The sequence below is a fragment of the Mytilus edulis genome, chromosome 5, assembly GCF_963676685.1.
Source record: "Mytilus edulis chromosome 5, xbMytEdul2.2, whole genome shotgun sequence".
NCBI classification, from domain to species: domain Eukaryota; kingdom Metazoa; phylum Mollusca; class Bivalvia; order Mytilida; family Mytilidae; genus Mytilus; species Mytilus edulis.
Window position 1 is genome coordinate 50,491,876 of NC_092348.1, and position 27,717 is coordinate 50,519,592.

Consider the following 27,717-nt stretch of genomic DNA (forward strand, 5'->3'; position numbering starts at 1 on the left):
GTACAACAGATGGACTAAGCGCAAAGTCTAGCTATTAAATTTTGCCGAAAATGTGATGATGAATAATTACTTCGAAAATTGGAAAAGAGATTCAACAAGCCATATCGTATGTCAGGTCAGTGTTGTCAAGACAACAACATTCTGCAATTGCTAGAATGAGAATTGGAACATAGCCATTGGAGATTGAAAAAGGACCATACCTTGGAACCCTGGCTAACAGACGTTTTTGTAAAGCATGCAAATCTTCCTCAGCAGTTGAAGATGAAAAACATTTTCTTATTCAGTGCCCTCAGTACTTATCAAAACAGAACACTTTTTTTGCTGACTTTCATATTCCCACATCTACACATCTATCAATTTATCAATATTAAATGACGAGGAAATACTCATTCTACTACTTACAACTAACAATAAATTTGTATCAAATTATATAATTGATATAACGAAATTAAGAGAACAATTAATTTGAATTTGAATTTATAGAACTGAGAAATTACGTTAAATATATTTTTTTAATTTTTTTTAATCTTTTTTGCATTTGTAATTAGAGTTTAATAGCAGTGCATAATAAGTCTTTGAAGGCTGGCTGATATGTAAATAATGTACTTAAATATGTTGAATTATTATGTAATATCAGGTTGCACTATAAAATAAAACATATATATAGTGCGACTTGGAGATTCAGTCCGCTTAAACATTAGTTATTATCCTAACATCAACATAAACATTACAAAACGTAAATAGAATCTCAAAGTCAACTTAGTAAGAATGAGGTGTATATTAAACGTTAACTGCTAATGCAAATTTAACTGCACACCAATAATCCAATGTTACCAGACTAATAAAAAAAACTATAACTCGGAAACATAAAATCCAAAATTTTTAAAAATCGAACGGAAGCTTACTTCAATAGATATAAACAATTCTCCAGTTTCATGAGAACTGCTGAAAGCATTTTTCAGTTATTGTCTAAAAGCTGGGAAACCTCCCCCTTTTCAATGAATAAAACCCCACAACTCGAAAACGTAAAATCTAAAAATTTTAAAAATCAAAGTTAGGTCATGTCAATAGATATAAACAATTCACCAAATTTCTTGAAAATTAGTGAAAGAATTTTTTAGTTATTGTCCAAAAACTGGAAAATCCCCCTTATTTTAATGAATAAAACCCCATAACTTGGAAATATATTATCTAAAATTTATGAAAAATGAAAGGGAGCTCACTTTAATAGAAATAAACAATTCCCCAAAGTTTTATGCAAATTGGTTAAAGCATTTTTGAGTTAATATCCAGGCGTATAAAAACTGTTCATTGGATTCTACCTGAAATGACTTACCTGAATATGCTTCATATAAGCCTGCACTACATTTAGCCCATACTCATCTATCAAAGAATTGATAAGTCTTATACCCTGCAAATACAAATACCGGTAGATGAAAGTCACACAATCACGAAATTGTAATGATAAACAAATTTCCAAAATTCAAAGATGTCAAGGTCAGATGAGAAACCTGCCAGCCAGACATGTGCACATTATAGCAGGTATAAATCATATGAATAGAAAATCCTCTAAAATTCAAAGAAAACAATTTAACTATTCTTATAAAAATCCCTTTTCGAATACCTATCATTGAAGAAAAAAAAATAGGGATTTTCCCTTAAACTAAAATGAAGTTCATGTTTAAGATTGTGATTTGTGTATTTTCTCTAAATTGTCTCCTGTTTTATGTTTATCTTTTTGTTTTTGATTTAAAACAGCTGGTCATTTTTGAAACACAAAGCAATTTTGAAGCCAAATTTGGTCAAACCTTTTAATATAAGGATAAGCTAAACTAAACTCTGACTAAGACTACATTAACTTTGTGAATCTGGTTAACAAATACTCTACAAAATTGCTTGTCTCCACCGGGACTCGAACCCGGTACCTCTGTGTTACAAGGCAGCGCGTATACCGACTGAGCTAAAGAAGTACTTCCCTAGCTCAACCGCTTACGGCTGACTAAGTATCTACTAAGTTTTTCTAAGGGAAGCAATCCCGTCACAAGTGTCCTGACTCCATGGGATGCTAGAATTTCCACTGTTTTTGGTTTTGTATTGTTCAATGATGAAGATAATTTAATGTTACTTATTAAAAAAAATGACAAAAATTATTAAATGAAAATGTCAACTGTAACAACAAATATAAATTATGAATATCCTTTCTGTTTCAACAACTTATCTGTGAAAACCTTTTTAACAAATTATGTATATAATATCCTTTCAACTTAAAAATTGTAACAAAGTAACTGTTAATTTAAGAAGTGTAATTTTTGACAGTGAAGCAATGGGGTAGGCAGAGGGGTTTTCTACATTCAACACAACCATATTTTGAAACCTTTTTTCCTGTGTACCTTTAATAGCTACCCTAGCCCAGCATATGTGACAACTTATCTTGTTTCCCAAAGTCTGCTGGCAAACAGAGTTAACTTACATGTGTTTGATCTGTCTTGACGTGATAGATTTCACAATATGACATACACCGTGTCAGACGCTGCCAATACCCAAAGTTTGATGGCCCATTTCTTTGTTTTAGGAGGCATGAATTGCTTGAATGCATCCCTCCCTTTGTAAGGTACATTGTATCATGAATCATCACCTATCGTTTGGGGACATGTTGGTCTCTCATTTTTGTCTGTTAAGGGGGTCTTTAATTTATCTGAGTTTGTAAGATACATCATAATTAGCCTCCCATCTTTGCTCACCTCGCTGGTCCGTATCAGTGAAGTGTAGATACCTTATTATCTGCATAATTCATCCATTTCTTTGAAAAATTAGAGACCATGACTTATATTTTTAATAACTATAAACATGATAAAACCTTCAAGTGTTGGGATTTAATTTCAGGATAAAAACAATATATGTACATTGTCAGAAAATATAACATTTTTGTCTTAAATTCTAAAGCTCATACAAATATATTTTTTTCCCCGTCAATGTACATATATATTGAATATGAGAATAATTGCCTGTTAATATAAAATCATAATTGTTATGGCTTTTTTACTTTAATATATGTGTGTGTCTCTGATCTAGCTGCGGTTTAATTATATAATAGTTCTTGAAAAACTGGTCATTATCGTGATATATGGACTGCCCACAGGACAGTGGTATTGACTAAGATAGTGATAATGACTGAGCGACTACGGCCCTTTAATTAGAATAAAAATATCTTATCTCTGGAATCAAAATATCCTATCTTTGGAATAAAAATGTCTTATCTTATCTAATTATAACTATCAATTATTAGGTTGTCAGATAGAAACATTTGGAAAAAATATCCTTCTTTGGGCCTCATATGTTTTATGGACCAGTATAATACTTTTTGGTTGGGATAAATGGGGAAGACCTCTTTCAAATTTCAATATATAAAATTCTTGGTGCCATCAGTCATTATTGGGGGGCATCAGTGGCATTATTTACATCTGCCAGCTGTCATTATTTTCGTCAGAAAGTTCGCTGACCCCTTCTCTTTCAACATCACTTCAGGAGTGATCATGAAATCATCACCGATGTCAATTTGAGGTCAATGCATTTCATACCGTTGACCAAGAAGTTCTACTTCTCCCACCGAAAATCCCTCAAACTCGTCCTCTGAACTATCGGACATTTTTGTGCCTCAGAATGTTACAGACACGATACAGACCATGAAACGACATTTTACTAATATTTACTATAATTTTGCGTCCTTGACATCGGCAAGTGAGAGAGGAAAATGATTGGATTGTTTTATTTAGAACTTCCATAAAAGGAGTGCGACCTTTTGCACTCGTGGGAAAAATCCAATTACCGCGCTACGGAAGTCGGATTATTACTTGATTTTATTCCCCGTGCAATTGTACAAATCGTTTTTCGTAATTTTTATCATAATGTTAATCAAAATATTCATGAAATTAAATTTAACTTTCCTTCCAAATAACCTTTTCTCGACCAAAAAGGTCACATGTTCGCATCACATGTTTTGTACAAAATGGCGGCGGGTTATTTTGTTTGTTGACGCTACCGATCTTTCATTGAATTGAAGTATATATAAGGTATCAAATTCAGTCAGAATAAATATTTTTTAACTGTGATATACAAGCTTCGGGAAAACCTAAATATTTATTGGTTAAACGTAGCTTTACGGGGAGAAATGAGTTAAAAGACAAAAAAATATTATTATCACGTGATTGTCACTTCCTGAAAGCATTGTTCGGCCTGGCTACGGGGATGCCTCAACACATTGTTCGGCCTAGCTACGGGGATGCCTCAACGCATTGTTCGCCTTGAAAGGGTTAAAGACCCCAATTCTATTAAGATAAATATTCCAAGACTATATATGACAAAAAATATCTAGTATTCTAAAAAAGGATTATGACATATTAGCGTATCACATCAAATTTTGACTGTCTCGTATTTTTTTCCCCATCAATATAAGAATGGACAACCTTGTATGCATAATGATCTGCTGATTTCTTACCTTTTGATTGGCTGCAACCTGTGCTTTTAGATCACTCAAGTTATCATGAAGATTACGTGTTCCACTACTCCCAGGAATCTTTCCAGGTGCATTCAATGCATCAGTAACAGCTAAGTAATGACAAATATTTGTTTTTATTGAAATTAAGTTGATTACTGATACATTTTGTACTATCCTTTGATCCATAAAAGTAATTCTATACTGATTCAATGAGTCTTTTCAAGTTGTGTAGAGAAAAACTATGGTTGGATTATTAAATATATCTTATCTCTACAGGGCCCAGGTGGCCAAGTGGTCTAAGTATATAAACAACTTCATCATTGACCTGTCAATTCTAACACTGAGGTTGTGAAGTTGTGAGTTCAAATCCCACATATTGGAGGTGGGCTTGACTCTAATTTTAATTTACTAGGACAATCAGTTGTGTTACAAAACATCCTTGGTGGGCTCTGGACACTTAAGATTCTTTCACCAATAAAAATTACCACCACAAAAAAGCACAATATATAGATAATTTAAGTGGTGTTAAACACTAATCAATCAATCTTGTCTCTACAACACAAACAATTTACAGGAAAACAAAATTATTGAATGACAATTAGTGAAATAATGGGATCATCAACACAATAAAATACATCAAAACAAGAGTAGGCTTAGATCTATACTAATGTCTTTGTGTCTTTTTTGTTTTTAGGGATGTATAAATACCCTGCCACATCGGGTCTGTGTTTTAGTTAGAATTTTTTTTTTCAATTTTGTTTATAAGTTGTCAAAGGTCTGTCATATTTGTTTTTCATATATTGTTTTGTTATCAATGTAATGAGGCTGTTAGTTTTTTCATGAACTGTTTCATAATTTCATGATGAGGCCTTTTATAGCAGACTATACAGTATGGTTTTTACTCATTGTTGATTTGCGATGGTTGCCTATAATTGTTTACATCCATTTATTTGAACTTTGATGAATAGTTGTTTCATTGGCAATCATTCCACATATTCTTATTTCTATTAACTAATATAGTTTGCTGGCATTTGTACCAGTCTTATACCTTTTTCTTGGAACACTCCATTTTTCACAAGTTCAAATGATTTAAAAACAGCTCCCTCTTCATGTATTGATTTAGAATGAGGTGGCATTGACCCAGGTGTTATACCACCTATATCAGCATGATGGCCACGACTTGCCACAAAAAATACTGCTTTTTCTTCTGACTTGTAAAAAACCTGTAATTAGAAAAAATAGTCGAAGTTGTTACCAGAGAAAAGTTTTTTTTGTAGGTCTCCTTTTATGTCTTAAATTATAGACCTGCTAACTATCCCGATTGATGGGGGATATCCCCATGGGAGGTGTTGACCTGAATTATGAACTTTAAAAAATACCACATGGAAATTTGAAAAATTGGCAGGTAGTCAGGAGCCTGTAATTCAGTGGTTGTCGTTTGTTTATATGTTACATATTTGTTTTTCGTTCATTTTTTTACATAAATAAGGCCGTTAGTTTTCTCGTTTGAATTGTTTTACATTGTCTTATCGAGGCCTATTATAGCTGACTATGCGGTATGGGCTTTGCTCACTGTTGAAGGCTGTACGGTGACCTATAGTTGTTAATGTCTGTGTCATTTTGGTCTTTTGTGGATAGTTGTCTCATTGGCAATCATACCACATCTTCTTTTTTATATGAAATTATATACCAATATCTGATAACCATCTATAAAATTCAAAGAAAAACAAGTGAAACTGCGAGCTACTGCTCACTGATGATACCCCCGCCGCAAGTGGATAATATTAATAGTGTAAAAATATGCAAGTGTTCGGTAAACAGGAAGTTGTCGAGTGATGAATCTGAAAACGCATCACACGGTATAGCTGACTTATAAAAATCCTGAAACCAAATTTCAGAAATCCTTGTATTGTAGTTCCTGAGAAAAATGTGACGAAAATTTTTAACTTGGTTATCATATGTAAAATCATACAAGTGTTCGGTAAACAGGAAGTAGTCGAGTGATGAATCTGAAAACGCATCACACAGTATAGCTGACTTATATAAATCCTGAAACCAAATTTCAGAAATCCTTGTATTGTAGTTCCTGAGAAAAATGTGACGAAAATTTTCAACTTGGCTATCATGTGTAAAATCATACAAGTGTTCGGTAAACAGGAAGTTGTGAAGTGATGAATCTGAAAACGCATCACACGGTATGGCTGACATATATAAATGTTGATACCAAATTACAGAAAGGGTGGATGTGTATTTCCTGAGAAAAATGTGACGAAAGTTTCATGGGACGGACTGACAGACAGAGGTAAAACAGTATACCCCCCCTTTTTTAAAGCGGGGGTATAAAAACCTGTTCCATGAATAAAACGTAATATGAACAGAAAGCATATTACACACTAAGACACCAAAACATGTTATCTCCCAAACAAAACTATCTTTACTTCTTAATGTTGCGTAGTTGGTAGAGAAGCAGCAGATTTTAAGTCATTCAGTATAAATAACATTTAAACTTTGATAGTTACATTTCAGTGAAGTCTGGCACTCTGATAGCAGCAATTACCTTGATTTTGATTGGATATAATCAATCTAAATGAAAAATGATATCTTACAGGAGTGATCACAGTCAAATCTGGTAAATGGCTGCCACCAGCTTGTGGATGATTGGATAATATAACATCACCTGGCCTCATTGTATCGCCAAGTTGTCTCATCTATAAAAAAAAATGTTAATATCATAAAATTATTCACAATATTCCATTCTTGTAATTGTTAGAAGCAAATGAAAACATATTTAAATTATTTATCTCTACTTAATAATATATACTACTACTTTGGTGGTACATGTATCAGGGTCAGATTTAGGGGGGGGGTGGCATGGTGGGCGTGCCCCCCCCCCTATAATTTGCGAAGCATGGCTTGCCTTCGACTTATTTAAGTATCAGAAGAGACCATTCCATCTTTTTAACATTCAAAGTATATAAAACAGTCAGTTTAACAGAATTAACTGGGAAATTACTTATCAACTGACCTACGATTTATTAAAGTTCTATAAATTATTTCAAAGGAAGGTGTCAAACGGGGAGCTGCGTTTGATGACAAATATAATAGGTTTTCAGCAGTTAAAGTAAAAACAAATGATTCTTGTATTTGCGGTTTTTATAATCAATTTCTTTCATAATCGAAGTTCCAAAACATGACTTACTCACTTTCACAATTTTCATCATGACACGGTCAAGAAAACAGTCGGCAGGTGAGATTCTTTCATAATATCCGTAGTGAAAGATAGAAATACTGTTTCAAGTGAAAGGTTAGTTTATTAATTTGTATCTCTGTGTTTATATATATTTCTCACTTGCAACCTAAAAATTTAGCCGAGTTATGTATCGTATTACATGCTTCGGATTCCAAGAAAATAAACATAACTTTGTAAATGCATCTCATTCTGATTTTAGTTGTTTGTGGCGAACACAGTATAAAGTATGGCACGACCTCTGAAAATCAAAAAAGTAAAAAAAAGATATTAGGAAAGGACAATTAGAAATCGTTGGTAAAAGTAGAAATTTTTGTTAGCAAAACTAGTTTTGGTCAGGTGAGCAATTGTGATCTGTCTCTTCTCACTTTGCGTCCGTCAGTCCGCCTGTCTATTTGTCAACTCTTCACATTTCCGTTGTCTTAACCAAGTTTGGCAGGGCTGGTGTTATGGAGTGTTAAAGTAATTCTTAAGTAAGGCATTTAATTTCACATTATTGAAACCATGTACAATTGGCTTAGACATATTCCCGATGTGCAAAACAATTATTTATTTGTGGTGTTCCTGTATTTCTTTATGTCACAACTACCAGCACCTTGTCTTTCAAGGTTTAGTTAAGATATTTACTGATATTACTATATAGAAAATTTTACAACCAGTGCTGGTGTCTATTGGTTTGCACAGGAACACAGAATCAAAATAAAATGTTCTCATGATCTTCAGCTTCTGTTTGTGGGGCTGCAGATTTATAACTGTAGCTTTATAAACTCACTCGTATATACAATATGAATCCCTTAGTGCGTAAGTTAGAAGATTGTTGTAGGAGATCTTGCCATCATAACTCGGTGGTTCTCCGCGGAACAGAGACATATTGTTTATCTCTATCTGTACTTCCGTCAGTCAGTCACTTGATATTTGGTCCGGAGAATCCACTTGGAGTCATACAAATCTATTATAGGGTTTCAGCTTGAAACTTTAATTTCTCGCTAATTTTACCACACAATAGTTCGAGATATCTACATATCACCCCTTTAGAAGAATATTTCAATAGTTTTACTTTTAAAAAAAATTGCGCTCCCCCCTAACCGCAAATCCTGGATCTGCTCCTGTGTATTGTGGTGGCTTTTTCATCTTGAGGTCAGCAAGCTGTGAGTTTGAACTCTGGCTGGGCCAAACCATAGATTTCAAAATTGGTATGTGCTGTCTCTACCCTAAGCAGGTTGCTTAACTAAGTAAGAACAAAGACTGGTCAGCTGAGAGTCAGCATAATGTATCTGGGCACAGTGACATGTCTTCATGTGGATTGTTATTTGATGAACTAGCACATTCAAAATCTACTCTGGCACAAAGTAGGGTTTATATCAAAATCACATTATCATGCAATCATTTAGATCAAATGTAATTTTAGAATGGAAAATATACATTTTACATGTTCTCAAGTTCTTGCAGGTCCAATGACAGAAAAAATTTGAATTGTAAAACATCCTTTCTATGAATGTTAAATGTGTTCTGCTGCAAGTCACAAAAGTTTGCTTTTAATAAAAATAACTTTATCATGAATCTGGTAGGTAAACATGTAAAAATGTCTGAAGTTGTTGGGAAAAAAACCAGCATTGTAGTCTTGAGTCAAAATTTAGACTGATTGGTCAAAGAACTGTTTGAGAATTGATTTGCAAAAGAGTTCTAGCTGTTTTCTCTGCTGTTTTTTTTCCTACTATCACAAAGATAAAACAGGAATATGAGATAAACGTATGACAACTTCTCCATTTGTCCTTCTGAAATTATATCTACAATTTACTGACCTGATATTGTACAGTTTCCTGCATAGCACCCAGATGTACAGGTATATGTGGGGCATTGGCAACAAGTCCACCGTCTGGCCCAAACATTGCACAAGAAAAATCTAACCGTTCCTGAAATTAAGAAGTTAGGAATGTGCTCCATGAATGTTATCGTAAATGACTTATTTATTATAAGTTGATAGCATTTGTACATACACTTTCTCAGTCAAAGTTGGCATTAAATGAATTTGGCTATTCTTACAGATCTGTTTTTGTCATATAGCTCCAGTGTTAATTAGTGGACTCATTTTCACTCATTTTAAGCTAAATAGTCAGTGATCTGTACTATCAAGATTTTTGACAAACTTCTCTTAATTTCTGGCATAAATACTAAGTTCTCTGTGTATTTTATTTTTTAATATTCATTATGAATCCGTAACATATAATGGAATAGAAAGTAAAAATATAATGAAGTGTTAATAATTTTTTTTACTGCTAATTAACTTTAAAAAAAATGTTTGTGCCAAAGTTTACCAATTGCAGCCTTAATAAACAATCAACTCAGAATCATCAAAAATAAGTCAGACGATAGAGTTCTTCATTGTTTTTTTTGGTACTGTTTATGCTGTTACATATGTTTTCAATGTAGGTGGGTAAATTGGTGGTGTACATTACGTTAGTATGTATACTATGTAATATGTCTAGAGACAAGATCCACATCGAAGAACAGTTAAAATACTTACCTTAATATTGGTAGATATAGAAGTTCTCTGTAAAACTCTGCAAACAAAGTGTTAAATTAAATTAGATGAATCAAAATGTAAATATTATGATCTAGAGGATCTAAAGAGCTCGTGTCTCTCACCTGGATCTATATGAATCTTCAACAATGACCACTCACCAACATAGTAGACGGCAAAAACTCCTGCAAGGAGTTGACTGACAATTCAGGCTTTGTTGAACTTTTGTATGTCTTGTTTTGCTGATTGTTTTGACTAATTAGTTTTTCTTTATTCACCAAGGTGTTTACAAATAAATGCAAACATGTGTAAAAATCATCATTTAGGGTACTAAATCCTAAAAGAGTTGACAGACATATTTTGCCCTGCTCAAATAAAATTCATGTTCAGTCTTTATATCTAAATACATGTTTTTGATGATTACCCAAATTGCACCTATTTTGACAGTTTTTTCATCTACGTTTTTTTATGATAAAGACAAAAATGTCCATTCTGTGTTTATTTTATAGCCATATCCTTCTTAATTATAAAGGTACACCAATTTGATTTTTATTCCATATGGAATCATAGAAAAATTGGTCTAAACTGACCTCCAAACCATCAATGATTCTGAAATGAGGAGGACCCAAATTGCATCCATGCTTAAATTCACATCGTCAAAAGTCTAATAACAGAGCTTTTGTTTAATTTCTTCAAATATTTTGAACAATTTGATATTAGTCCATGCTTACTCTTCATTATTTTTTAAATGGATACTTGTAACATATTGTATTTGCTCATTTTAAAAAGATGACGTTTTGATGACGTTGCATGGCGACGTTTCAGTACATTTTGCTTTTTCAGTAAATACTTCATCTGTTGATAAATACTGTGAACGTTTTGTGCATATCTAAATAGTTTTACCTATGTTGAAAGATGTGCTTAGTATCAAATCATAAAAATACAAATTGTTTAGTCTCTATGAAATCTTGTAAGATTTTCGCTGCTAGTTTTGCTAAATAGGTGCAATTTGGGTACTCGGTGCAATTTGGGTACCGTTACGTTACAAAAGTTAAGACTGAACACAAATGCAGCCACTTCCATTTTAGACAAAAAAACATCTGAAAAGTATGTTTCATGGCATATTTGATAGATTTTTCATATTAATCATAAAGCTTGAACTTGAGAGAGCGGTTTTAATGACCAATCAGTTCAAATCTTTTAAACACAAACTTATTAAATTGACTGAAATAGACATTTAAGTGTTTAAAACATTAAAAAAATCATCCATCCGACATACTTCGATTTGAGGCCAAATGATCTTACTGGACCTTGTCCTCTAAAATTTTTATAAACACTAAAACATGTATACTGCTATATATATTGATGTTTATAACATTTATATGATGACTTGAAAAATTACAAAAATAGTAATACCTGCCCATTTGTTCAGCTATGCTCATGAATCTATGTGAGAATATAGATAGCTGAATAGCATCTAAATCTGTTCCAACCTTCTGCACTGTTCCTGTTCCTACCTAAATATTGAGTAACAATTAAAAATAACTCAAGAGTATTTGATAAGGTCATGTAAGATATATTTTCTGGTGCAAAGATATTACTACTTTAGGCAAAAATCCCCTACTGGATAGCATTTATTGCATAATTTTTTTTAATAGAAAATGTTAAAAAAGTCCCCTTTTAAACTGTTGTCTTGATGAGGCATATCTCACAATTTCTTGTACAGTGTGTTCATGTTACTTGTATCCAGCTGACAAAGAATCAACAAAACAAAACCATGTCTAAAAACTTTAACCACAGACTGAATCTAAATGTGGATGCTGCCAGCAACGACACTGCTACCAATGTTATCTAGGATAGCTATGAAAAAAATACCAGTACAATGTAATACATACCGTGATTTTGACATTTCCATGCTTGGTGATCACTGCTTGACAACACGGTTCAACTAGAATAGTGCTTAAAGAAATAAAATAGCACCGTTAATCAAAATTAGAAGCAATTTAATGAAGCTACATTTTGCAAAAAATATCAAACACCCATAATAAATGAAAACTAAATGATACTTCAGCAAATGAAGAAAAACAAATACACCAGGTAGGTAGGATTAGAGTATTACAGATACCTTACTATAACTGTAAATACATTCCAGTTACAAAAAGGATAATCATCATTTGGCTAAACTATAGAAAATGAAATGAACCATACAATCATACAACATTTTTTTTATTCTAAATGTTTACATTTGATGCATTCAAATAGTCATTTTCTGGTCTCTACGATTTACAATTTACTCCCTTTTTCCTTGTTTTCTTTTGTTTTCTTTCATTTTTGTTTGAAAAAGAATTTATGTTTTTGAAGAGCAAAGTTTTGTTTTTTGTGGCTTTTCTGTAATCGAAAAAATCATTCACAAAACATCTGCCTTAAAATAATTAGAATTTCAATATGAATGGTTGATATTCTATTATTTACATATATACCTTGTATCATTCATGATAATAGCTGGACCTGGAATTACATGACCTGCTCTCAGATCTGATAATATATAAACATGTGTATCCTGAAATCCTCCCTCAAAGTAGCATTGTGTTATCTAAAACAAAAATACAAACAGTATCAAAGTATTGTTTTCAGATAAATGATTTTAACTGTTCTCATCAATTTTAACACTTTTTAAATCTACTTCATAATTTTTTGTCTTTGTTCAGAACTTTTATTCATAAAAACATCTTTTATGACTGACATTCTTAATCTGTCTCCAGCATGACCTCACTTCATGTAGTAGTAAACATTGATATATCTGTATTTATCTGTATATAACCTTTTTTATTTTCTCAACCTTATTATCATCATATCTAAAAGGTGACATGAGGAATACATCAATTAGATAACACACAAAACCTTATATCTATAGTCTGCATACGAAATATTGCATTGAGCCTTTTTAGTACTTTGAATTTTTCAAAACAAAACCAACAATGTGTCATCTAAACCCACCAATATGAGTCAAATCTGTATGCTGTTGACTATAAATTTCAATTAATTACACATTGGAAATGTTGTGATACATGTAATACTTTTATCTGGAAATATGCCAGATGCAAAAGAAGTTCAAAGGAATAAAAAAAAGTAAATGTAAAATTCAGAGCAGTGATTTGGACTTAGAAGATATCATTTTGATGTGACCTTAAACATTAATGTACCAGTACCAAATGTAAGCCCTTGATGTACAGGCATTATAAATTGGCCAAACAATTACAAGTTTTAAGAAATTTCCAAATTCAAGGACAATAACTCCATGAACTATAAACTTGTTATGAAAGTCAAAATTTCACACTAATGTACAAAAACTTGGATAAATATCTGCAGATATTGTGAAAAAAATAAGTCTAGACAACTGCTTGATTGCAGCAGGACAAAGTGGTTGATTGAAAGACATGGGTAACACAGTATGCTCCCTCCACAGGTTCATAAAAAAATACCACAACCATACTTGCCAAGTGACATGATATTCGCGTGTAATACACGGTTTTTCAATGGTTTACACCCCAGGATTTTGTGACATGGAGTGTACACGCTTTTCACCACTTTACACGTAATTACACGCTTTTTCATTGTTTTAATTTTTTTGGTCGTTAGTGATATCGCGATTCTCAGGTTTTTTCCTTATTCGGCGATAAATACCGAAAGGTTCGAGGTATTTGTTTGGTTGTCATATTGTTTATTTTTTCTATATGGGCGAACTGAAAAAGCACTTAAGGGGGCTCCCGGGTATAAATCAATTTTTTTTTCTAGTAAAGGATTTCGCTTTATTTTTTTATAAATGCACTTTATCATATACTAAATAGAAAAATGAAATAAAACTAGAGGCTCTAAAGAGCCTGTGTCGCTCACCTTGGTCTATGTGCATATTAAACAAAGGACACATATGGATTCATGACAAAATTGTATTTTGGTGATGGTGATGTGTTTGAAGTTCTTACTTTACTGAACGATTTTGCTTCTTACAATTATATCTATCATGAACTTTGCCCATTAGTAACAGAGAACTATATTTGGTAAAAATTTACATAAATTTACCAAATTAATGAAAATTGTTAAAAATTGACTATAAAGGGCAATAACTCCTTAAGGGGTCAATTGACCATTTAGGTCATGTTGACTTATTTGTAGATCTTACTTTGCTGAACATTATTGCTGTTTACAGTTTATCGCTATCTATAATAGTATTCAAGATAACCAAAAACGGCAAAATTTCTTTAAAAATTACCAATTGGAGGGCAGCAACCCAACAACCAGTTGTCCAATTCATCTGAAAAATTCAGGGCAGATAGATATTGACTTGATTAACAATTTAACTTCTTGTCAGATTTGCTCTAGATGCTTTGGTTTCATAGTTATAAGCAAAAAACTGCATTTTACCCCTATGTTCTATTTTTAGCCGTGGCGGCCATCTTGGTTGAATGGCCAGGTCATCGGACACATTTTTCAAACTAGATACCCCAAAGATGATTGTGGCCTAGTAGTTTCAGTGGAGATTTTGTAAAAGATTACTTAGATTTATGAAAAATGGTTAAAGATTGACTATAAGGGGCAATAACTCCTAAAGGGGTCAACTGACCATTTTGGTCATGTTGACTTATTTGTAGATCTTACTTTGCTGAACATTATTGCTGTTTACAATTTATCTCTATCTATAATAATATTCAAGATAATAACCAAAAACAGCAAAATTTCCTCAAAATTACCAATTCAGGGGCAGCAACCCAACAACCGATTGACCGATTCATCTGAAAATTTCAGGGCAGATAGTTTTTGACCTGATAAACATTTTTATCCCAGTCAGATTTCCTCAAAATGCTTTGGTTTTTGAGTTATAAGCCAAAAACTGCATTTTACCCCTATGTTCTATTTTTAGCGGTGGCGGCCATCTTGGTTGGTTGACCAGGTCACGCCACACATTTTTTAAACTAGATACCCCAAAGATGATTGTGGCCAAGTTTGGATTAATTTGGCCAAGTAGTTTCAGAGGAGAAGATTTTTGTAAAAGATTACTTTAATTTACGAAAAATGGTTAAAAATTGACTATAAAGGGCAATAACTCCTAAACGGGTCAACTGACCATTTTGGTCATGTTGACTTATTTGTAGATCTTACTTTGCTGAACATTATTGCTGTTTACAGTTTATCTCTATCTATAATAATATTCAAGATAATAACCAAAAACAGCAAAATTTCCTCAAAATTACCAATTCAGGGGCAGCAACCCAACAACCGATTGACCGATTCATCTGAAAATTTTAGGGCAGATAGATCTTGACCTGATAAACATTTTTATCCCATGTCAGATTTCCTCAAAATGCTTTGGTTTTTGAGTTATTAGGCAAAAACTGCATTTTACCCCTTTGTTCTATTTTTAGCCGTGGCGGCCATCTTGGTTGGTTGACCAGGTCACGCCACACATTTTTTAAACTAGATACCCCAAAGATGATTGTGGCCAAGTTTGGATTAATTTGGCCAAGTAGTTTCAGAGGAGAAGATTTTTGTAAAAGATTACTTTAATTAACGAAAAATGGTTAAAAATTGACTATAAAGGGCAATAACTCCTAAACGGGTCAACTGACCATTTTGGTCATGTTAACTTATTTGTAGATCTTACTTTGCTGAACATTATTGCTGTTTACAATTTATCTCTAACTATAATAATATTCAAGATAATAACCAAAAACAGCAAAATTTCTTCAAAATTACCAATTCAGGGGCAGCAACCCAACAACCGATTGACCGATTCATCTGAAAATTTCAGGGCAGATAGATCTTGACCTGATAAACATTTTTACCCCATGTCAGATTTGCTCTAAATGCTTTGGTTTTTGAGTTATAAGCCAAAAACTGCATTTTACCCCTATGTTCTATTTTTAGCCGTGGCGGCCATCTTGGTTGGTTGACCGGGTCACGCCACACATTTTTTAAACTAGATACCCCAATGATGATTGTGGCCAAGTTTGGTTTGATTTGGCCCAGTAGTTTCAGAGGAGAAGATTTTTGTAAAAGTTAACGACGACGGACGACGACGACGGACGACGACGGACGACGACGGACGACGGACGCCAAGTGATGAGAAAAGCTCACTTGGCCCTTCGGGCCAGGTGAGCTAAAAATGGGGTCACCGTTCATTTAAGCTCACAATCTGCCTCCGTAAAAAAGCATACATTTTTGTTAAGGCCCTTTTTTTCTGTTGAACTAATAGGAGAAATAGAGGTAATATCGAAATTAAAAAATAACCTAATTACAGAAATCGCATAAATTTTACAATTATTTAGTTTATTTACAGCTTTTTTGAAAACAGTAATAAAAAATATAGGTCACCGATGAGTTAAACCAGATGCTCCGTAGGGCGTAGCTTTATACGACCGCAGAGGTTGAACCCTGAACGGTTGGGGCAAGTATGGACACAACATTCAAGCTGGATTCAGCTCTAAATTTGGATTGTGATTAAATAGTTGACACAGCATAGGTTTCTGACACAGAATGAATGTGTTCTAATGAACTTAAAATTTTTGTTTTCTCTTAGAGAAATTCACTATGCTGTTGAATATTAATCCTCTCAAAAAAATGTTTGAAGAAATTTTCTTTTTTATTTATGAAATTTCAAATGAGAAAAATTGAACCCAATTTTTTTAATCACATCCCCCTTTCCCTTATTCCAAAACTAATCTCAATTAAAATTTCTAATGGAGTTTGCAACAATAACTACTCATTTAAATACATCATAAAATATTAAGATGTAAAAAAACTGCTTGTTATCACTGAATGGTAAAGATTATTTGAATTTATCAGTTGGTAGTAAAAAGTGAATATACATTGTATATTGTATATAACAAAGATTTAAGTTGATTCTGGACAAAGAAAGATAACTCCAATTAAAAAAAAATCTTGCTATTGCACAATATTTTGCAATTAGATATTTCTTGCTTAATAATTCTGGACAAAGAAAGATAACTCTAATTAAAAAAAAAATTTGCTATTTCACAATATTGTGCAATTAGATATTTCTTGCCATTGCGCAATACTGTGCAATTGAAAAGACTTGCTATTGCACAATACTTAATATAATAATTTTAGATCCTGATTTGGACCAACTTGAAAACTGGGCCCATAATAAAAAATCTAAGTACATTTTTGGATTCAGCATATCAAAGAACCCCAAGATTTCAATTTTTGTTAAAATCAGACTAAGTTTAATTTTGGACCCTTTGGACTTTAGTGTAGACCAATTTGAAAACAGGACCAAAAATGAAGAATCTACATACACAGTTATATTTGGTATATCAAAGAACCCCATTTATTCAATTTTTTATGAAATCAAACAAAGTTTAATTTTGGACCCCGATTTGGACCAACTTGAAAACTGGGCCAATAATCAAGAATCTAAGTACATTTTTAGATTCAGCATATCAAAGAACCTAACTGATTCATTTTTTGTCAAAATCAAACTAAGTTTAATTTTGGACCCTTTGGACCTTAATGTAGACCAATTTGAAAACGGGACCAAAAGTTAAGAATCTACATACACAGTTAGATTCGGCATATCAAAGAACCCCAATTATTCAATTTTGATGAAATCAAACAAAGTTTAATTTTGGACCCTTTGGGCCCCTTATTCTCTTGGGACCAAAACTCCCAAAATCAATACCAACCTTCCTTTTATGGTCATAAACCGTGTGTTTAAATATCATAGATTTCTATTTACTTATACTAACGTTATGGTGCGAAAACCAAGAAAAATGCTTATTTGGGTCCCTTTTTGGCCCCTAATTCCTAAACTGTTGGGACCTAAACTCCCAAAATCAATACCAACCTTCCTTTTGTAGTCATTAACATTGTGTTTAAATTTCATTGATTTCTATTTACTTAAACTAAAGTTATTGTGCGAAAACCAAGAATAATGCTTATTTGGGCCCTTTTTTGGCCCTTAATTCCTAAACTGTTGAAACCAAAACTCCCAAAATCAATCCCAACCGTTCTTTTGTGGTCATAAACCTTGTGTCAAAATTTCATAGATTTCTATTAACTTAAACTAAAGTTATAGTGCGAAAACCAAGAAAATGCTTATTTGGGCCCTTTTTGGCCCCTAATTCCTAAAATGTTGAGACCAAAACTCCCAAAATCAATACCAACCTTCCTTTTGTGGTCATAAACCTTGTGTTAAAATTTCATAGATTTCCATTTACTTTTACTAAAGTTAGAGTGCGAAAACTATAAGTATTCGGACGACGATGACGACGACGACGACGACGACGACGACGACGCCAACGTGATAGCAATATACGACGAAATTTTTTTCAAATTTTGCGGTCGTATAAAAAGATATTTCAAATTTGGCATTTTTACACCAAAGGGAGATAATTTGGAGCTTTTTCAATGATATAAACATTTTAAAAGTCATCTGGGGCCAAACTGAATCGATTTTTTTGGTTGATTTTTGTACCATATCATTAAGTAATAACTAACAGTGTAATAAATAAAATTTGTAATGAAAAAATAAAAGTTTAATTTTTGCTGAAATTTTTGTACCCGCGAGCCTCCTTAAAGTAAGTAGTTTGTGATTAGTTTTTATGATTTTGTTACATTCTTTCTTTCAAATTCAATTTATAGGTGAAATATCAACAGAAAGAGGTCATTTTCAGGGCCTGTACTGTCGTCGAAAGTGCCGATTGTTAAGCGAAAACGATGTGAACGTACTAAGATAATTCAAGACTTATAAATTACATTTGGGAGTTCAGGGTTTTAAATGATCGAATGACGAGTAAAGCATTGTTCATCCTATGTTGCAATGATATAAACAATACATGTGAGAGGAGAACTACAATGTATCAAATATCAATTCTGAGAGAGCATTTTCAATTATAAAGAAATTTACACTGAATTCTGATCAGAACTTGACAACGATACATTTATATTGTGTGCTGTTATCAAATAAATGTAACTAAACTTGAAATTGGCAGTTGTTTTGTTTATGTGTCTAGTGGTGTTCTTTTAAAAGCAACATAACAGACCACTGTTGAATACAATATACAAGTTTACAGTAGAATATTGTTTTTTTATATTAACATATTTGTATAAATTAATGTGAAATTATGAACATTTCCATGCATATTTATATCAAAAAGTCCACATCTATGTCACACATTTTCACACGCTTTTTGACATGTCATGTCATGTCATGACATGATTTCTCATTGTCAGAGGTTGGCAAGTATGACTACAACTAATTTTTTCAATCAAATACAGCATTTCGAATTCTGACTGATGAGGATGTATGAAACTTGTGTTTTCACTGATAGTTAATACAAGAGTGCTTTTAAAAATGTTTCCCCTGCTTTACTTATCATAATTGAGTTATCATGGAAGTATGTAATATAAAGGTTTTACTACAAGAAACTTTATGTAATTAATGATTCATGTAAATGAGGTTAAGATCAGAAGAACCCTGCCAAACAGACAAGTATTCCTTATAATTACACCATGCAAAAAAGTAGCTTGTCTATTGCTTGTAGTATCTGAGAAACAGACCCAATTGCAAAAATATGAAAACTGAATATTGACCAATGAACAATAAAAATGAGGTCAAGATCAGATGACTGACTTGTACACCTTGCAATTGTAGTTGACTTATAGATAATGGTATCTGAGATTTGGAATTGACTACAAAATATAAACCTTGATTACTCGGACATTAATCAATACATAAAATTAAACCAATGCTTAAATCTTACTGTTTCATGTTTTGGAGGACCATCAGCCTTTTCTATCAGCTGTTCAGTTTCATGCATAGCTTTGCCGACACCTCTTATTCTTATATCATCTACAATGATTGGTCGATCTGGTAAAGTGAATCCAAACTCTGTGTTGTACCTTAAAATAAAGCTAATCATAATTTTTGTATCCCTTTAATTAATTTATTTTAATCATCCTGTCTGTTGCTTTCATTATTATTCATGTGATATTAATTTCTGTGTGTAATGACAAACCCCAAATTTAATTTCCAATGATGCATGCATAATTACTGATTACAAAACTCCAAAAATAAGTATCAAGCGACCAAGGACTTCATTTATTCAAATCAAAACTCATTTACTGGGCTGAGCACTCATTAATGAAATATATGTCAGATTGATTCAGTTTTGGCATGGGACGCCAATATTTTCTTTTTCTTTCAGAAATATACATATGGAAAATACAATGCGGTATGATCCCCATACCACTTACAACTTCAAAGATGTTATTGGAGACCCTATCAAAGAAATTTATGCTACAGCATTAAACTTCTATTTTGTTGAAATGAACTGCTTTCTCACAGAGCTAGTATCATTAGAACTTTGTTATTCTATGAGCTCTTAATCCCATTTATATTTCTATTACCATACTTTCTCTATTGAAATATTGCAATATGATAATAGATATTGTATCCTTCATTTTTATTATAATAGTTGAGATCTCTTTTGCCCAAATATATTTGTGTGTGTGTGTGTGTGTTTTATTTTATTTTATGTATAATTGTGTTTTTAAACCTTTCTTTCATTCAACAAATATAAATGTTTTTACCTTAAAGTATCTCCATACATTACCTATTTTGAAAAGCTGCCAGAAAATCTCCATGAGAAAATGCACTGGTAGGAGAAGGCTTTGATGTTACCATGAGTGCACAGTCAGTCCTATCATATCTCATGTGAAGGAAAACTGTATGCGCAATCTGATTGCTATAAAACAAAAATACAAATCAACAGACTATTATTTGAACTTGGAATTATTTTTAATTATGGAATTTGCATAATTTCTTGTGCTTGAAACTTTTAATAAATTCCATGTTTATTCTGTACTAAAATGTTCACTGCTGCTCACAACACTTTCTATTACAAAGCAGATAGTACATTTTCAATAGAATGTACTGTGCCGCGTATACAAAATACATTATATGTAAAGTGGTATGAACTGCTCAGAAAACATAATAATACCAAATAAACATGGACTTTATTAAAAATGTCAAGCACAAAAAATTATGCAAATTCCATAATTAAAACTAATTACAAGTTCAAATACTAGCCTATTATATAGCCTTATTTTCTATTGATTGTGTTGAAACAAATCATTTTTTATGATTGATTGATTGATTGGATTGCTTTAAGGTGCAGCATAAAAAAGCTATATCTGGGTGATTTAAAGGTTGAAAAGGTTAGCTAAATAGATGTATCTGATAGTTAAATTTGCATAAAGGTTTATTTTTTTAAGCATCTAGTGTTTGCTGATTGACATCTTCTCTAGCCAAGAGTTCAATCCAGTCTTAATCTGCCAAGGGTGGAGAGGAGGGGACTGGCTTGCGAAGATGTCTGATTTTACTTAAACATATTTGAATCTTTTTTTCTTATAATCATGTTTATGATATCAGAGCTTAAATGTAAGTACCGTATGTTAGCATTCTTGTGATTTAATGTACATAGACATCATATATTTTATAAAATAAGAATCACATTTAGTGAGTTTTAAATTTCATTATTGCATATAGATCCATTTTAGAAAAGATATTCTTTAGTGAAAACAAACAACAACATATAGAAATGATCAGGGTTTTTTTTTCTTTTCTTTGTCGATAAAATTAGATGCATAAAAAATAAAAATGGAAGTACAAATAATAATTCATAGACAAAAGAGGTTGATTTGCATTGTATTCAAACTGATTGTTTCCACTTGAATCACATATTTTTAAGAACACATTATCTTGAAAAGTCAAATTAAGGATGTACTTAAGTGAGATTATAGAATTTGTGTCAGATGTTTGGACTCCTTGTTTTATTTTCCATACAATAAAAGGTAAAATATTTTGCCCCATAACACCTATTTATCTTTTGATATAAGACTTATAGCTCATAAAAGGTCATTTACCAAAATTTAAGCAGATTCTTGATTTCCTTTCTTTTGATTTGAGACAAATATAATACCAATAGATATAGGAAAATGTGGTGTGAGTGCCAATGAGACAACTCTCCATCCAAATAACAATTTATAAAAGTAAACCATTATAGTAAACCAATGCACATAAAAGTCCAAGTCAGCCTTTTCCCACATTATTTATAAAAAAAATTAACAATATCATTTCAAAAGTATTCTGCTAAATTTATTTTTTCAAGCATATATACCAAATTAAAAAAAATATTTCAACAACTGATATCTATGGGATATTTCTTACTATTAAGAAAAGACAGATTGACACTGTTTCTATAATGCATTAAAATTAAACAAAATTGTGAATTCAATGTTACCTTGAAAATCCTTGTGTTAACAGTTCTTGATTGCACTTTGAGATGAGTACTGAAATTCTTTCTTCTAAATGTTTGAATGATTCTGTGAATAAATAAATCTCTTGCAGTAAGATGGTGTTTATAACAAAACATTATCAAAGTTACATGTATATAACAAAACAGGTGCCACATTTGGAGCAGGATCTGCTTTTCTTTCTGGTGCACGAGATCACAGGATTTGTGTTGCAACAGTTATGTTCAAACACAAGTTGTCATTTGTGACACAGAACATTTTGTGTCTATAAACTTCAATTTCAAAACAATTAAGTTAAATATAAACAAAATAAATCTGTAACAAACCTTATACATCAAACTGATATCAGTTCTATATCTAACCAGATGCTCCGCAGGACGCAGCTTTATACGACCACAGAGGTCAAACCATGAACGGTTGGGGCTAGTATGGACACAACATTCAAGCTGGATACAGCTCTGAATTGGGATTGTGATTAAATAGTTGACAGAGCATAGGTTTCTGACACAGAATGAATGTGGTCTAATGAACTTAATTTTTTTTTTTTGCTTTTGAGCAGTTCACTATGCTGTTGAATATTAATCCTCTCAAAAATAAAAAAATAAATTTTCTTTTTCTAAAACAAGAGTGCACACACTGAAATGTCTCGCCTTCTTTACTAATCATTGATATTATGTTAATAGTCCTAAGTATAAAGTTTTATTACAACTGTCACATAAACGTTACATTAACCAAGATAACTAAACAAAGACCAATGAACCATGAAAATGAGGTCAAGGTCAGATGAACCATGCCAGGCTGACATGTACAGCTAACAATGTTTCCATAAAACAAATATAGTTGACCTAATACTTATAGTTTAAGAAAAATAGACTAAAACACAAAAACTTAACACTGAGCAATTAACAGTGAAAATGAGGTCAAGGTCAAATAAAACCTGTGCGACTAATATATAAATCATAAAATATTTCCATACACTAAATATAGTTGACCTATGGCGTATAGTATCAGATAAAAAGACCAAAACTGAAAAACTTAACTTTGACCACTGAACCATGAAAATGAGGTCAAGGTCAGATGACATCTGTCCGCTAGACATGTTCACCTTACAATCATTCCATACATAAAAATATAGTAGACCTATTGCATAAAGTATGAGAAAAACAGACCAAAACACAAAAACTTAACTATAACCACTGAACCATGAAAATGAGGTCAAGGTCAGATGACACCTGCCAGCTGGTCATGTACACCTTACAGTCCTTCCATACACCGAATATACTAGCCCTATTGCTTATAGTATCTGAGATATGGACTTGACCACCAAAACTTAACCTTGTTCACTGAGCCATGAAATGAGGTCAAGGTCAAGTGAAAACTGTCTGACGGGCAAGAGGACCTTGCAAGGTACGCACATACCAAATATAGTTATCCTATTACTTATAATAAGAGAGAACTCAACATTACAAAAAATCTGAACTTTTTTTTCAAGTGGTCACTGAACCATGAAAATGAGGTCAAGGACATTGGACATGTGACTGACGGAAACTTCGTAACATGAGGCATCTATATACAAAGTATGAAGCATCCAGGTTTTCCACCTTCTAAAATATAAAGCTTTTAAGAAGTGAGCTAACACCGCTGCCGCCGCCGCCGCCGCCGGATCACTATCCCTATGTCGAGCTTTCTGCAACAAAAGTTGCAGGCTCGACAAAAATAAATGGGAAATGTGTCCAAAGGGACACAGATGATGCCCCTGCTACCATATAACGTTATAAAGGGACATAACCCAAGAACTGTAAAAGTGAAGCTGCCAAAAATTGAACTTAAACTGAGTTTAGAGGTAATAAGCATTATATACACATTTCATTAAATTTAGTTGAAACAAACTTAAGTTAAGAGAACAGAAACAAAAAAATACTTCAATTTTTCACTTGTAAACAGCCATAACCCTAGAATGGTAATCAAAGTGCTTATAATCACTGAATGGTAAAGACTGCTTTAGTATATAGCATTGATTTAAGTTGATTCAACTACTTTTCAAAGAAGATTTCATAAAGCATTAGTTTTAGGTGATTCAACAACCATTCTAGACAAAGAAAGATAACTCCAATTTATTGTCTTGAAACTACAACCAGGTGCTCCGCAGGGCGCAGCTTTATACGACCGCAGAGGTCAAACCCTGAACAGTTGGGGCAAGTATGGACAAAACATTCAAGCGTGATACAGCTCTGAATTTGGATTGTGATCAAATTTTTGACATTACATGGTTTTTTTTTACACAAAACAAATGTCAAGATTTTACAAATCAATTAAAGATTTCTTCTTCAAACTTATTTAAATCTAAAATTAAATAGTTGACACAGCATAGGTTTCTGACACAGAATGAATGTGGTCTAATGAACTTAAAAATTTTTTTTTGCCTTTGAGCAATTCACTATGCTGTTGAATATTAATCCTCTAAAAAAAATGTTTGAAGAAATTTTCTTTTTATTCATGAAATCTGAAATGAGAAAAATTTAACCCCCACCCCCCCATTTTTTTTTTCACATCCCCGTTTCCCTTTTTCCAAAACTGATATCAATTCAAATTTCTAATGGAGTTTGCAACAATAACTACTCTTTTAAATACATCATAAAATATTAAAATGTAAAATAAAGTGCTTGTTATCACTGAATGGTAAAGATTGGTTGGTAGTAAAAGTGAATATACATTGTTTATTGTATAAAACAATAAAAAAAACTTCATCAGCAACATTTAATATTGGCAAATTTCCAATGAAGTTATTTACATAAAGTTATTGGCAAATAAAAATAGAAAATGACATCATAGTCATGTCTGGCAAATGTCCAACATACATTATCTAAAAACATTTTAGATAAGATAAGGAAAAAAAGCTTCATCAGCAACATTTTATATTGGCAAATTTCCAATGAAGTTATTTACATAAAGTTATTGGCAAATAAAAATAGAAAATGACATCATAGTCATCTCTGGCAAATTTCCAACATATATTATCAACTACTATTCTATACAAAGAAAGATAACTCCAATTGAAAATTAATTGCTATTGCACAATATTGTGCAATTAGATATTTCTTGCTATTGTGCAATACTGTGCAATTGAAAATTTCTTGCTATTGCACAATACTTGATATGGAATCCTGATTTGGACCAACTTGAAAACTGGGCCCATAATCAAAAATCAAAGTACATGTTTAGATAAAGCATATCAAATAAGCCCAAGAATTTAATTTTTGTTAAAATCAAACTTAGTTTAATTTTGGACCCTTTGGACCTTAATGTAGACCAATTTGAAAACTGGACCAAAAATTAAGAATCTACATACACAGTTAGATTTGGCATATCAAAGAACCCATTTATTCAATTTTTGATGAAATCAAACAAAGTTTAATTTTGGACCCCCATTTGGACCAACTTGAAAACTAGGCCAATAATTAAAAATCTAAGTTCATTTTTAAATTCAGCATATCAAAGAACCCCAAAGATTCAATTTTTGTTAAAATCAAACTAAGTTTAATTTTGGACCCTTTGGACCTTAATGTAGACCAATTTGAAAACGGGACCAAAAATTAAGAATCTACATACATAGTTAGATTCGGCATATCAAAGAACCCCAATTATTAATTTTTGATGAAATCTCACAAAGTTCAATTTTGGACCCTTTGGGCCCCTTATTCCTAAACTGTTGGGACCAAAACTCCCAAAATCAAACCCAACCTTCCTTTTATGGTCATAAACCTTGTGTTTAAATTTCATAGATTTCTATTTACTTATACTAAAGTTATGGTGCAAAAATAATGCTTATTTGGGCCCCTTTTTGGCCCCTAATTCATAAACTGCTGTGACCTCAACTCCAAAAATCAATCCCAACCTTCCTTTTCTGGTCATAAACCTTGTGTTTAAATTTCATTGATTTCTATTTACTTATACTAAAGTTATTGTGCGAAAACCAAGAATAATGCTTATTTGGGCCCTTTTTTGGCCCTTAATTCCTAAACTGTTGCAACCAAAACTCCCAAAATCAATCCCAACCGTCCTTTTGTGGTCATAAACCTTGTGTCAAAATTTCATAGATTTCTATTCACTTAAACTAAAGTTATAGTGCGAAAACCAAGAAAATGCTTATTTGGGCCCTTTTTGGCCCCTAATTCCTAAAATATTGGGACCAAAACTCCCAAAATCAAACCCAACCTTCCTTTTGTGGTCATAAACCTTGTGTTAAAATTTCATTGATTTCTATTCACTTTTACTAAAGTTAGAGTGCGAAAACTAAAAGTATTCGGACGACGACGACGACGACGCCAACGTGATAGCAATATACGACCAAAAAATTAAAATTTTTGCGGTCGTATAAAAATGCTTGTTTTTGACCCCTTTTTGGCCCTTTATTCCTAGACTGTTTGCCCCATAACCCACAAAATATATCCCAACCGTCTAATTGAAATACTTATACATAACTTTTTGTACTGACACTAGATAAATGATTGTTTTGGGTCCCTTTTGGCCCCTTATTCCTAAACCTTAGGGACCATAACCCCCAAAACCAATCCCAAGCTTCCTTTTGTAGTTATAAACATTGTGTTAAAATTTTATTGATTTCTATTAAATTATACTAAAGTTATTATCTGGAAACCATCCGTCTCGGACGACGCTGACGTGATACCAATATACAACAGCTAAAAATTTTGCGGTCGTATAAAAACAAGACAATAAAATATGATAACATATACACTTTTCATAAAATTTCTTACAAGGTCTACTTCAAATATAGGTTGATGACAAAAACAAACCTAATGAGGAAATTTTGAATGGAACAAGAATGTGTCCTCAGTACACGAATGCCCCACTCGTACTATCATTTTCCATGTTCAGTGGACCGTGAAATTGGGGTAAAAACTCTAATTTGGCATTAAAATTAGAAAGATCATATCATAGGGGACATGTGTACTAAGTTTGAAGTCGATTGGACTTAAACTTCATCAAAAACTACCTTGACCAAAAACTTTAACCTGAAGCGGGACAGACGGACGGACGAACGAACGGACGGACGGACGGACGCACAGACCAGAAAACATAATGCCCCTCTACTATCGTAGG

At 32.5% G+C, this 27,717-nt stretch overlaps 1 protein-coding gene across 2 annotated transcripts in view; it reads right to left on the reverse strand.

The window, feature by feature from the left end:
* Positions 1-27,717, reverse strand: part of LOC139525453 (5-oxoprolinase-like) — a 94,638-nt gene that overhangs the window by 45,282 nt on the left and 21,639 nt on the right. For both annotated transcript variants that reach the window (XM_071320797.1, XM_071320798.1), the window contains exons 16-27: positions 22,584-22,665; positions 20,895-21,026; positions 20,043-20,181; positions 12,744-12,856; positions 12,159-12,222; positions 11,680-11,780; positions 10,267-10,303; positions 9,545-9,655; positions 7,102-7,203; positions 5,544-5,718; positions 4,496-4,605; positions 1,337-1,411 (exon numbers count right to left, since the gene is read on the reverse strand). In XM_071320797.1, coding sequence (XP_071176898.1) covers positions 1,337-1,411; positions 4,496-4,605; positions 5,544-5,718; positions 7,102-7,203; positions 9,545-9,655; positions 10,267-10,303; positions 11,680-11,780; positions 12,159-12,222; positions 12,744-12,856; positions 20,043-20,181; positions 20,895-21,026; positions 22,584-22,665 — 1,241 coding nt within the window. The remainder of the gene's footprint in view (positions 1-1,336; positions 1,412-4,495; positions 4,606-5,543; positions 5,719-7,101; positions 7,204-9,544; positions 9,656-10,266; positions 10,304-11,679; positions 11,781-12,158; positions 12,223-12,743; positions 12,857-20,042; positions 20,182-20,894; positions 21,027-22,583; positions 22,666-27,717) is intronic.